The 12,468-nt window shown below is 45.1% G+C and overlaps 1 protein-coding gene across 3 annotated transcripts in view; it reads right to left on the bottom strand.

Annotated features, from left to right (window-relative positions):
* Window positions 1-12,468, bottom strand: part of LOC119377454 (RNA-binding protein 12) — a 61,679-nt gene that overhangs the window by 28,850 nt on the left and 20,361 nt on the right. The window contains exons 1-2 of one of the 3 annotated variants that reach the window (XM_049411278.1): window positions 8,614-8,630; window positions 8,464-8,499 (exon numbers count right to left, since the gene is read on the bottom strand). The exons of 1 other annotated variant lie outside the window; for it this stretch is intronic. In XM_049411278.1, coding sequence (XP_049267235.1) covers window positions 8,464-8,499; window positions 8,614-8,615 — 38 coding nt within the window. In that variant the 5' untranslated portion in view covers window positions 8,616-8,630. Of the gene's footprint in view, window positions 1-8,463; window positions 8,500-8,613; window positions 8,631-12,468 lie in introns of those variants that run through there. One more of the 3 variants, XM_037646921.2, reaches the window with a different exon arrangement.

Raw genomic sequence — 12,468 nt, 5'->3', positions numbered from 1 at the left:
GATGACTGCCGCCCTGCCGGCGGCAACTCATCTTTTCGTCCACTTTACTTCCTTCACATTTACATTATTAGTACAAATAACATCCCCTATACTCGCCTTGGCTTTCTTGTCTGTTAGTTCTAGTTAATAAACTTGCAAGCAGCGCAGAATTGTAGGAGCCAATGTTAACGCAATCTGGGCTTGAGGTAACTGGCGCACAAGGTCACTTGCGGACGCTGTTTTTAAAACATTCATTTGTGGGGCAGCTGTGTGGTTACATCGGGATCAGTTGCTACAATGTCTTCGAAGGTCAAAAGTAAATGCAGCAACAGTGGTTCGCGGCGTTTGTCCACGCTGACTGTTCTTCCATTTGTCAGTAACTAAATATTGTTCGTCATGTTCGTGTGTCCAATCTTAAGTGGGCACAAAATTCGATAAAAACGTTCCGTATAACATTTTTCCGTTCAACAAGGGCATGCTTAATAAGCCGCAGTTTTTTGTTTGTTTTTTTCACTTTGAAATTCCATTTACACTGCGATATGAATGTCCGCGCTTGAAAATAGGCATCTATATTTTTTTACAGTTCGGCGTTTTGTTTCGCAGTTCGCTGTTTCGTTTTGCAATAGCTGCACACTCACACCTAAATTCTAAATACGACAGCTTTCTTTGTGTTTTTTTCCAGTTGCCATTGTTCGTACTGCAATCCAGAGCCACAATCGGGGATACGCTGCTTCCTGCCTTCATAGCGGCAGTTAAGACTCGATCAAGAAAACCGTAAGGATACCCTCCAGCACAAGGACAAGCAGATGTCCCACAGTTCAATCTCAATGGTCAGTAGATTCTCTATGAACACAATCTGGGGGTACGCTGCCTTCTGCCTTCATAGCAGCAGTCGAGACAAGCATGAAATGAAACAGTAAGGATACCCGCTAGAACAAGGATTGGCAGCTGTTCTGCTGTGTGATCTTAATGTGTCAGTAGACTTTCAATGATAGCACAATATTAGGGGGGGGGGGGGAATCACAAACCTATGTCTACTGTCATCGAAACTTTTTGTCTACCACATGCTGGACTGTTGAAACAAGTCTTAGAACACCATGACCAACTAGTGTTTACGCAAAAGTGTGGCGTTTCTGTCGAAGGCTCACTGTTAGGTGAACTTAGGGCGACTGCGTGCAGATGTGCGGGACCTGCACCAGATCCAAAGTAGCAGCCATTTTAAGCATGCATCTTTCATAGTAGTGTCGACGAGTCGAGTGAGTTCGGCTCTTCGTGTTCCGACACGTCGATTACTTGTTCCTCGCAAAACACCATTTCCTGTGATGGCCGCGGATGTTCCGAAAGTGCATGAAAAAAAGCATGGTCTTTGTCCGCATTTAACATCTTAGTTGCCTAATAAACACTTGAAATTTCTCGATGTGAAGCTAAGGTCTAACAGAAGCCGCGTGTCGGAGAGACCACTGCTGAAGTGTCGACAAATTGAAACGTGAAGAATGGCATTTGTTTTCGCGTCTGCTGTAAATTGTGTACACTGTCGTCCTTTATGAACGGGAACACGCGAGCGCGCGGCCTGAGCTGTGGCTGCCTACAGTGCCATCAACCGACAGCGAAAGAAAGCGCACCCGCTTTTGACGTCATCTATTGGCAAACAAAATAACGTGTCATGGCCGGTGGACAAGCGCTGCTAGATTACGCTCCCGCTTCGGTCGCGCAGCGGGCGATGCCGCCGAAAGCGGACGTGCTTTCTTCAGCTCTCGGTTGATGGTGTTGTACGCTAGCTGCCGCAGCGAGCAGGCCGCGCGCTCGCGTGTTCCCTTTCATAAAGGACGACAGTGTACATTAGATGAATGAATGACTGGTCAGCACATTTGTACTTCCCGTTGAACGCGTTTCCATGCGCGGTTTACCTAGAACGAACAAGTAGCCGGTAGATTTCACTGTGTTAACTTGTAAACGTGGCCACCGCGTAGAGGTTGAGGCCAGCCATCCTTTATTGCGACACATCTGCCGGAATTTGGAGCAGTCCCTTCAGTGCCCTCTAGTCGAGAGGAAAAAGCGCGACACTGTCCTCCGAGATTCGCGATGTGTTGCGTGCAGCCACACCTAAAGCCACGTAAAGAGATCAAGGCGAACGCCTCACTTGGCTTGCTCCGAGGGGCCAATGTGGTAGCAACGACGGGTCGGTTGTGCGGCGTCGACCTTGGCTCTTGCGTCATCCAGCGATGAGTGGGCGGGAGGATCCACCAGTGAGGGCGCAGCTTTCCCGCGCCTTGTGTCGTTGTACAGGGTGCGGAGACTATTGCGCTCGACAAAGCAGGTTGTAGTTATTGTTCGACGTGCTGACTGCACCAAGCACGCAGCACTGGGCAAAAATGAAAAAGTGTGTGCGCCACTCGCAGTGTTGGGAGGTTCTGAACAGCTGAAGGACAGTGTACGGGAACGCGTGTACCGCTCTCGCACAAGCCGACATGCTGAAAGAGACGCGATACGTACGACGCAACTAAAGATCGTGGACAATATCACTGTCGATGAAGTGAGGCACAATCCACAGGACAAATGCAAAGTTCAGTTGTTTCAAGTGAGGTGAATAAACGGCACGATGCGGTGGGGCAGCCACAGCGTCTGCTTGGACGCGCTGTTCTGTATCGAGTCATGGAAGCGCATCTATCGAAGACCTACCTACCAAATAGATTGCAGATGGTCCCCGCACGTTTGAACGTGCAATGCGAGTCCTTTGGCAAGGCAGTGAGTGCGCGTGATGACCTCAGGCCGAAATTACGGATACTCGTTCGTACAGTGCGGTGCAGTGGTTCGCCGGAAAGAACAGTGTCCAGTCGCGATAGCGGAGGGCAGCCGGCCAGTGGCAAATATTGAGAAAAAAGTGTATTCTGTCATGTCATGGCTTTTCACACCGCCGAGTTAAAAAAAAAAAAAACAGCAATACGACAAACTGTCATGAGCTCAAGAAGAAATGAAGGTGCCGGCTGCTCGCAAGTTTCCTCAATTAAAAGCAGCGGAGGAAACAGTCGCAGACTTCGAGATAGTCCACTAAAATGGCAAGTAGGGAAATACGGTTTTCAAATTTATATCCGCCGGATGGGCTTCGATATGTCAAGTTGACGAATGCCGAAAAAAAAAAAGTGCAGTCTACCTCTCTCAGCAGTTAGAAGTTAGTGTTTGTGTAATGTACGTGTGTGAAACGTCGGTACGTTCGTCCAATAGAGTGACGCCGCGAATCAAGCTTAGCAAATTGTGGCATCAAAATGAGCGGTGGTCACGTTCGAATGTCGAGGGAGAATATCGTTAAATTTGAAATGCATCAACAAGGCAGACCATCCTAAAAAAAAAAAATCAAAGGTCACTGCCGGCTATATATAGGTATATCCTGTATAGGACCAGATTTTTTCGTTCGTACGTTGGCAACATCATTCCCTGCTATCAACTCAGTAGGACTGACAGTCGGGCTAGTTGGAACTGATTTGTTCTTTTCGCGCTGATTCAAAATAGCTCATTCTACAAGCCTTCAAAAGCCCATCAATCGCTTTGATAAAAAAATACTATGCATATGCTGTTTGCACAGGTGCTACATGCCCTTCAGAATTTTTTTTACGAAGTAAAAAATACATAATTATCAGTTTTAACTTTACCGCGATAGTGGTATGTGTTTACAGTGCATACTTAACAACGATCGTATTGGAAAGCAGCTACATTTTGCTTCATACTTCCGAAGCGCTAGTGCTGCGAGATATTCGTCATTAAATGTGACACTCGGTGCGCTAATTTCGCATCCAGCAGGAGCGGGTGTTTACAAAGTCTCTCACGTGACGCAGCTTATGGCACGGAAAAGGGTGAATGCCACTCTTATTTTCGCTAGCAGAGAGCAAAAGTGCAGCTGCTCTACGGCTGCGACTGGCGCCTACACGGAACCAGCTACGTCATACGGGTACGTCCATGTCGAGACTGCCTCCTCCAATTGCGAAAATTGGAGTATCGAGTGACAAATATTATTATGGTTATTTCGGAACACAATCGCTCTAAAGGTGACAATCAAAATAGACATACCTCCAAGAACCCAACTCACACGAGCGCCGTAATTACGACGTAATCTGCTAATTCCGTATTTATTGTTTACTTGTGTGCGAAGAAAGCGCATAAACCATGAGTGCAAATGGCACATTAAGTGCGATTATCGCTGGACAGTTTGTAAAGCTTCGTTAAGTATGATCAATGGATCAAAAAGAAAAAGCGTGAACGGCGACGTTCCTGGAGATGACTACAAGTGCACCATCCTAAATATTTCTGCGAAAGGCGCGTGAACGTATTATCACAGGGCATAAGCGACAAGCGGTGAGGAGAGGACGTGCGTACCTAGTCAGCGAAATGAAAGAAAATCGCAGTAGAATGTCAATGGTCTCGAATGACACAGCTTTTTCGCCAACATAAAAGCGCGCCAAATCCTCGATTTCGCTGTTTTCTTTTTTTCCTTCGCATCCAACTGTAGCGAACAAAATGCAGTCATTTACAGTATTTTCTTTGCAATATATTGCCTGCGCGCACGCGTGAGGGTCACGCGTTTCTGAAGCCAGTCTTTCCAATGCCACATGCCAAGCCTTGTTCCGAACGACCCTTCAGAGAGGCAGTGCCACAAGTGTTCTTTGTCCCAAGAACTCCCGCCGTACGAGCTCCATTTGGCTACAACACACCCGACGGACGATTACCGCGCCTAACTGTGCCGCAGTGGATTGAACATGGAAAATTTACATGCTTTCGCTTTGCAACATTTCGTTAATACAACGGCAAAGAAAAACTTGCTATCATAACACAAAAACAAGTGGACACGGCACCGCAGCCGTGGTCGTCCCTTCTTTGTCAGCGTTCCGTCAAAAAGGTTGCACTGTTGATTTCGCGAAATAGCGAGCTCCGTCTCGGAGTCGGAAACCGATGCTCTGCGCACGGATTTTGAAACGCAGGTGGACAATCCCAACGAATCCACGCGGGTTGCATCTATTCGACCTAAGATACGGTGGTGTTATTTCGTGCTAAACACGCATTTATTCTTGTTCAGCGTCAGAATGAGGGTTTTTTTTTTTTTGTAGTTGTAAAAACTAAGTTAAAGCTGTGAGAGGTCAAATGTTTAAGAAATCATTTAAGCGAATAACGAATGTCCGCGCTGAACTGGGAACGGAGCAGGCGCATGTGTATCGTGTGGCACCCACGCGTGACGTCAAAAGTGTCATATGGCAGCCGCCCTGCCCTTTTCCGAGCTTTCAAGTGCTGATGTTAAGGGCATGCGCGGGAGCAGGTTAGACGTACATCCACAGAAAGGAAGTCTGAAGATGTTTATGCCGCAACACACAGACAGCTAGTTTGTGAAATTGTGGTTAAAGAGAACTGGTGTGGTGTAGTTGATGCTTTATGCAAGTCTGAACCCGCCCCGTCTGCGCGTCTATTGCCCGATTAACTCGACCGGCATTGCTGCGCGACCATTGACGCTGCTCCAAGCGTCACTACGTAATTCACTATTAACGGTACGTGCAGACACGACGCAGTGAAGACGCACGCGATCCGTGTCCGCAGGCTCGTGACGCCTCGGAGTACACAGCACTACAACAGGTGCGCAAGTAAAACGTTAATATAAGCGGTGCAGTGAATGTAATATAATCGCGTCAAACTGCATCGTAGGGCAAGTAAAACGTCCTCGACAGCAAAACATATGGGTGTCAACCGAGGCGTGTCGCTTACAGGTAACCTTAATTTCGCCCAGCTACCTCATAAACAAGGTTATCCGCTGTGGTCGGGAATCAATGCGCTCGACACGAGTGCCGCCTTTGCGTGCACACACTTTCAAGCGTTCAAGGAATAATAAGAACTCGTCGAAACCAGACGCCATGCACCGAACGTCCTAAAAAAATGTCTTCTACCCGCAAGTGTGCGTCCGAAAGGACCCCAGAAACGCGTGCGTCGTTTGTACGACTCCGCTTCCAGGATGCAAGGTTCACCACTTTAACCAATAAATGTGTTCTATATTTTTTCTAAGGAGCTGCGGACGCTATTGAAAGAAGGCCAGGGTGGTGGGCCCGAAGCCCATGCACAGGTTTATTGATGTTTCAACTTATTACAAGGAAGAAAAAAAAAAGAGACGGTTTGCCTTCGCCAAGCGACGTCGTGTTGTGTGTAAAAGTACATTCGCGAGCCACGTTAGGCGATGCTAGGCCGTTGCTAAACTGATAACTATTTTGCTCAAAATTAAAATTAAATTAAGACATGGTGCCCGAACTCCATACTCGAATTTTCGGGGGTGGGCCATGTCTATCTTGGGGGTGGAACAAGTCGGTTTTGAACATGAGCCAAATTCTCGAATTGGGCAAATCAGTTTTTGGGTTGGGCCACCTAATTTGTGTGGGTGGGCGAAGTCAATTAAGGGAGTGTTTTTGGACGTGCGTCAACTCAATTTATGGATTGGGCAGTGAATTTTGGTTGTGGGCCACCCAACATTCAGGGATGCGCCAAGTCCATTTTTGGGAGCGGACCAACGCAGTGTCAAGAACTCCCTAACCCAATTTTGGGCAGGTGCCAAGCCTATTGTCCCCAGGCTCCAACTAGATCAACATTCAGCTAAGGTCATTCCAAGGTTAAATTTCGGGGTGGGCCACGACACGTCCAAGACATGCCCAATTCGCAAAATACATGCATTGCTGTTCATAGGTAGGGTAGAAATACTTTTGCACTAAAAGTGGGTATTCCTCCGTCACATTTAATGGAGCACGGCATGGCACGTAATAAACATCCGGTCAACGATAGCGCCTTCAGTACAGGAGAAAGCCACAGTCACAGTGAGTAGGCAGTGTTCAATTCAATTCACCTGCAGCTTAATGCACGTGCCGTGCCACTACTGCTAGAACCACAATGACCATGTCGAGCTCGCATAGGTATGTGTGTACATCGCTTTACTGAAGGGGTTCACTAATTGCCATTGATCTAGCTTCAAAGCACCGCTCTGTTACCTTGAAGTCGGTGCAAACAGTTTGGCATACCAGTGAGAAACCGATATCGCACGTCCCCAACTACTCCGGCCCAAATGTGAAGCATATACAAACACCAAAACGCCTGAATGGGCGCTTCTGTTATGCAGCTAATTTAAATCCTGAAGCAACTTGATGAAGCAAGAGAGCCAAGTAGTCACTATGGGCACAGCAGGGTTCATTGCCACCAGATGATGTTCTTCATTATGCATACAAATATGGGCACATAGGCTTGTTTTGTGAGTGCATGCAGGTGTGTAAGGAGGGAACGTAATGTATGCCAGTTTCCTCATGGCGGCGTGTGTGTCAGTAAATCACAGAATGGTTTCTGAGCAGCTTATCGGTACAAGCTTCAAACGTCATGTGGCTCTGGTAACGACACCGTGAGCCATAAAATGAAAAGATTACCGTGCACGTACTAAGTGCACGTCTATCATGTTGACTTGATCACACTGGATACCAGCCTTTTGCAATGCCTTTGTTGTAGCAGATGAGGTGAATTCCATGCGAGTGCTATTCTCCACAGATCAGTGCCAACAAAAAAGCTCAACTGTAACACTACACTATGTTTGATTTTGTTTTAGCCAGCAGTATGCACACTACACAAGGCTGTAAGCATTCAGTGTTTATAAAATATGTTCAATATGCATTCAGTTAATGTGTGTGCAACGTGTGTGGTCAAAACACTCAAGATAGGTTCCTATAACTGAGCTTCAAGCCGAAGTACATTCAATACAGCCAACTGCATTTTGTACAAATGTGACAACTCATTGTGTAGTATATACGTTTTTCCTACAGATATTTGCAGCTCATATTCATCACGCCTGTCCGGATCAAGATGCCCAGAACAAGATGCTACAGTGATGTACTGATACCCAAAGTTGAGGACTGAATAAGAGTGGTGCATGACAAAGGTGTTGGCACTACACACTGATGAGAAAGTCAACATTAATAAAATATTCTTTCAAGACGCTATACGCGCTTTTCACCGCAACAGGCTCATTATTATAAGAAACAGCGACTTCTTTCAAAGTTTTCGCTTTCATTGTGGCCCCATAAAAATTCTGGATATTTTAGGATGTAGTGTAGTCAATTTTCACCAAACAAAAATATCTCTGCACAAGCACACGCCATAAAAAAATCCATGGCGCTAAGGCGATTCTGCCATTAGACTTCCCTGGCTCACGAGGTCTCTCCCACCTCTCCACCAAGCACCAGCTTCTTAAAGCATTGTGTAAAATGTTATGTATGTCCGGTAAACATTAGAATCAAGAGCCGGTATCACAGTGCCATGATTCATTGAACAAAGTGAACCATCATGTCAGCTATGAAGATTATGTACTACTTGAACATTATTTCATGTAGCACGTTCTTTTTAAAACACTGCTATGTGCTTCATACTTGCGACAACTCTAGCACGACGCTTTTTACATCCAACACAAAACTAGCAGCAAATCCTTACCAGTATTTATATTTGCTGATATCTTGATCTGTGAACCTACATGAAAACAGTGATGCAAACTGATTAGTCCAGAATGTAATATGCTCCTATTCATGGAAACTACACCTCACAGAGCCAGTGAGACGTGGTAATACTCAAAGTTATACCAACATTGAACAATATTTCAGGCCTTAAAGCTTGTCAGAAAACTGACATCCAATAAATTTTGTCGCTTATTTCTTGTGTACACTGGAAAGTGCAGTACAGTCAAAACCGCATATATCGAACTCTAAAAAAGAAGAAAAAAAGGCATTAGTTTGACATATCATATAATTCCATATACAACTTTTAAAGAATTTACTGTATTTTTGATGCTAACTTCGGTGCGCAAGTTGACCTCCCGGTACTGCTTCACGATAATGCAAGGAAGCAGTATCACAGCAATACGTGGGGAACTTTTTTGTTTTGTTTTTACTTTTCCTCCAATTTTCAGTTGCATGTGTGGTTAATATGCAGGAGGTGAGTTATGCGCGAGAAAATACAGTATCGACGTAAACAGTGTCTCAATATCTTCATATGCAGATGTGTGTACACGTTGGGCACCTGAAGCCTCTAGTCTGCCTTGACACCGCTGACGCTTCCAAATGCATGTGGAAAAGCCCCCTTCCCCAAGAGGAGCCCACCTTTTTGTAAAGGAAGGCCAACTTCTTGCGGCTTTTCACGCTGCCCGATGTATGAAGTGTTCTCACTATTTTTATTCAATGTATCTGTACATTTTCCTATGAAATGACATTAAAGCATTTTCGTGTTCAAAAATAGTTTGATATAAAGGATAATTTGATTTACCCAAGTTCAATACAGTCGGGTTTGACTCTCTAGTACCATCACGAGTTCGCAACGTCGTACTATTCCCTTTGTCATGAGGTACCGCAAAGAGTATAAATGCATGCCAGTAGAGCATACATCTACTCAAATCTGACTTCTACTCCATAATGGGTGCCACTGACACATATCAGTGATGTAAAGGCAAGAATGAAATCAACTTGAGCTGATGAGCAACTAGTGAGAGCCGCGTTCCCTTTGCGTAAAGCCAGCAAAGTGGTAGACATAAGACGTGTTGATCGCAGCAGCACACCTCCCCACCACAGCATGGCTTTTGTCGTTCCTCCACGTTTATCAATGTGGCACTTCAGGCCAACTGTCATACATCCCCAGCAGTTTACGTGTTTACATGCAGTTTCAGTGTGCTCTTGCAGCGATATCTGTGAGACCTAATAACAGCCAATAAGATCTGCATAAAATATTCAAAGGTGCATTCTTGCTAAAAAAAATGCATCCACATCACCACAATGTGAGAATACCCTTAGATAAGAGCATCAGTACTGCAGCGAATACACAAGAGCACACCTTAATCACCAAGTTTCATTTGTGCACAGTTACACTTAAAGGGGTCTTATATTAGTAAAGTACTCTTTCGCGATACCAAAAACGCCATGCTTGCTGCATGAAGACGCTTAGTAAGGGAGAAAACGCGCAAAAACAAAATGTGGGTGGCGACGCCACCTTGAAGTTTTGGCACCATTCGCCGTGACATCACATGCTGTGACGGCGCCTACTAGGGACTACGCAGTTCCTAATCGGTAAAAATGAAGCACATTGTCCTCTGAGGGGGCCATAGACTTAACATACCAAGTTTGGTGTAATTTTGTTGAGCCAATGGCGCCAAAATACGATAAATACACTTTGAAATCCGTGACGTCACGCGGGGAGATTTCGGCGCAAAATTTAAAAACGAAGCTTTGAACTTGATTTTCACCTCCACTAATAAACCTATGATGGAGAAACTAATGACATTAGAGTTCTCAGAGCACAATTCATCGATCTAGGCCGATTTATTCTCTTTAGTGTCCCTTTAAGTACAGGTGACCAGCTATCATGAATACAGCAGCTTATTAGATTCAACATTGAGCCCTCTCAGGTACTCCTTCTGTGCAAATCCAGGATTACTTAATGAATGTTATGCCAAGCATTCTCCAAAACAAACAATTACATCCTCACAACTTAGGTGCAGCCAAAGTGAAATGAAAACTGCACACCAATGTAAAGGCACTGCATGAAATATTGCATTAATCAAGGTTGAAGAAACTAATGCATGTTTGTGTTGCAGCTGGTCCTTTGTTTGCGTGGACGAGTGAATGTGGCATGTGCATGTTGAAAGACATTTTTTAGCTCATATGATGGTAAAAGAAGTTCCACGCAACACACTTTGTAAAAAAAAACTGAAAAGCAACAGTGAATGAAAAGCATGTATGTTTCCACAGTGACAGACAGAAGTCCTCAAATTATAAACTCTTTTGGGTAGCAGCACCATAGGAAGCCCTAAAGTTCTCTTACAATTGTTTGCACTCGCAGTTAGATATTTTCCATTTTTCTTATATACATATTCACTCACAAGTACTCAAATCATGAAATCTTAAAGGGACACTAAAGGCAAATAACAATTTATGTCAGAGTGAAAGCCCAATGTATGACAACTTCTAAAACAGCAATATTATCAACAGCAGTGCCCTACTTACTGAGAAATTAAGCTAAATGTATCACATGATGAGCGCCACGAGTGGGACATTTTCGAAGTGATCCCGATGACGTAGGGAAGTCGGCCTACAATAAATCACTAGTAATCAAACTAGCAGCAGTAAAAAAAGAACATTCCGAGCATCAAAAGACGTAATAAAATGCTGTTTGTTCGTTTCTGCTTGATTCATGGAAAACAAAACCTCCGTGGCGTTGCCATGGGGAACGGCGCGCGTGGTTCAAAGGTTCCGTTTTCGCCGAACTGTGCCTCGCCCGTCTCAGTGGTAGTTTCGGGATCGCGTACTGCCGTGCGTGTTTTGCGCGCTCGTGAAAGTCGCTCTGACAGAAAGTTCGACAAAATGCCGCATGCGTGTGATATTGCCGGATGCCCGAATGGTGCACAACGCCAGTGCTGCAGCAAGGAAACTGGTGTGTCTTTTCACTGGGTGCCGCGGAATGAACCCTTACGCTCGAAGTGGCTTAGTGTCATGCCATTACGCCAGTGTGCTAAACAGTCTGCGTGTGTGCTCGCTGCACTTTCGTACTGAGGATTACGAGACCAACCGCAACATGGTGACGGCTTTCAATGTGCCCATCCGAGCAAGTCGCTGCCGCAGCGCCGTTGTTGCTACTGTGGGTCCCGCTACTTCCGCTCGGCTGCTACTAGTGTCGGCGGCCACGCAGTAAAAGCGGGCAACGTTGGGCACGGCAGCAGTGACGTATGAGAGTCGTATTTTCAGGCGGGAGATTTGAAGCGCGCTAACGTGATGCGGACCACTAAAAACGTGATTTGATTTAAAAATAAGCACTTCCTTGGCACAAAAGCAGCGCTACAAGGTTTCTGGACCGCTATTTCAGCAATCAACGTCGACTTAATATTTGCCTTTCGTGTCCCTTTAAGTATAAGTGCCCAAAACATGTTCTAAACATTTTCATCTTCCATATAGGATGCAATTATATATGCACTGCCCACTCAAAAAAAAAAAAAGACCTTGCTGGTGAACATGTAATATTTTAGTGTCTTGTGGCAATGCTTTTGTAACAGTGCTGGCAGTTTCAGTAAAGCAACTTAGGAGTGCAGTCACTTTTCAGAACTATATTTGCACAACTACTAAAAGAGCCACAGCAGAAAATCCTGACAGTTCTTTGTGCTTACAACTATGCCCAGTCCCAAGTAGTGTAGCTGGAACACTGCATTCGTAACTTGATAATGTTCATATTCTACACTATATCCTTGGGCATAATTTTTATTAATATCAGTGTTGGTGTTTATTTTAATGCCTTCCAGGCACATTTTCCCCTGTCAGCTAAGCACATAACTTTTGTAGCTTGCACAACTGTTTCCTAAAGCTAAAATACAGTCGAGAAAATAAATGCACTTGGTGCATTAAAGTGCGACTCCAAACAATTGGTTCAATGAATAGAGCAAAGCAAATATGACCCAAGTGCTTT

The sequence above is a fragment of the Rhipicephalus sanguineus genome, chromosome 1 (assembly GCF_013339695.2).
Source record: "Rhipicephalus sanguineus isolate Rsan-2018 chromosome 1, BIME_Rsan_1.4, whole genome shotgun sequence".
NCBI lineage: Eukaryota > Metazoa > Arthropoda > Arachnida > Ixodida > Ixodidae > Rhipicephalus > Rhipicephalus sanguineus.
Note: the sequence above shows the minus strand (reverse complement) of the source record. Positions and strands in the feature narration are given on the sequence as shown.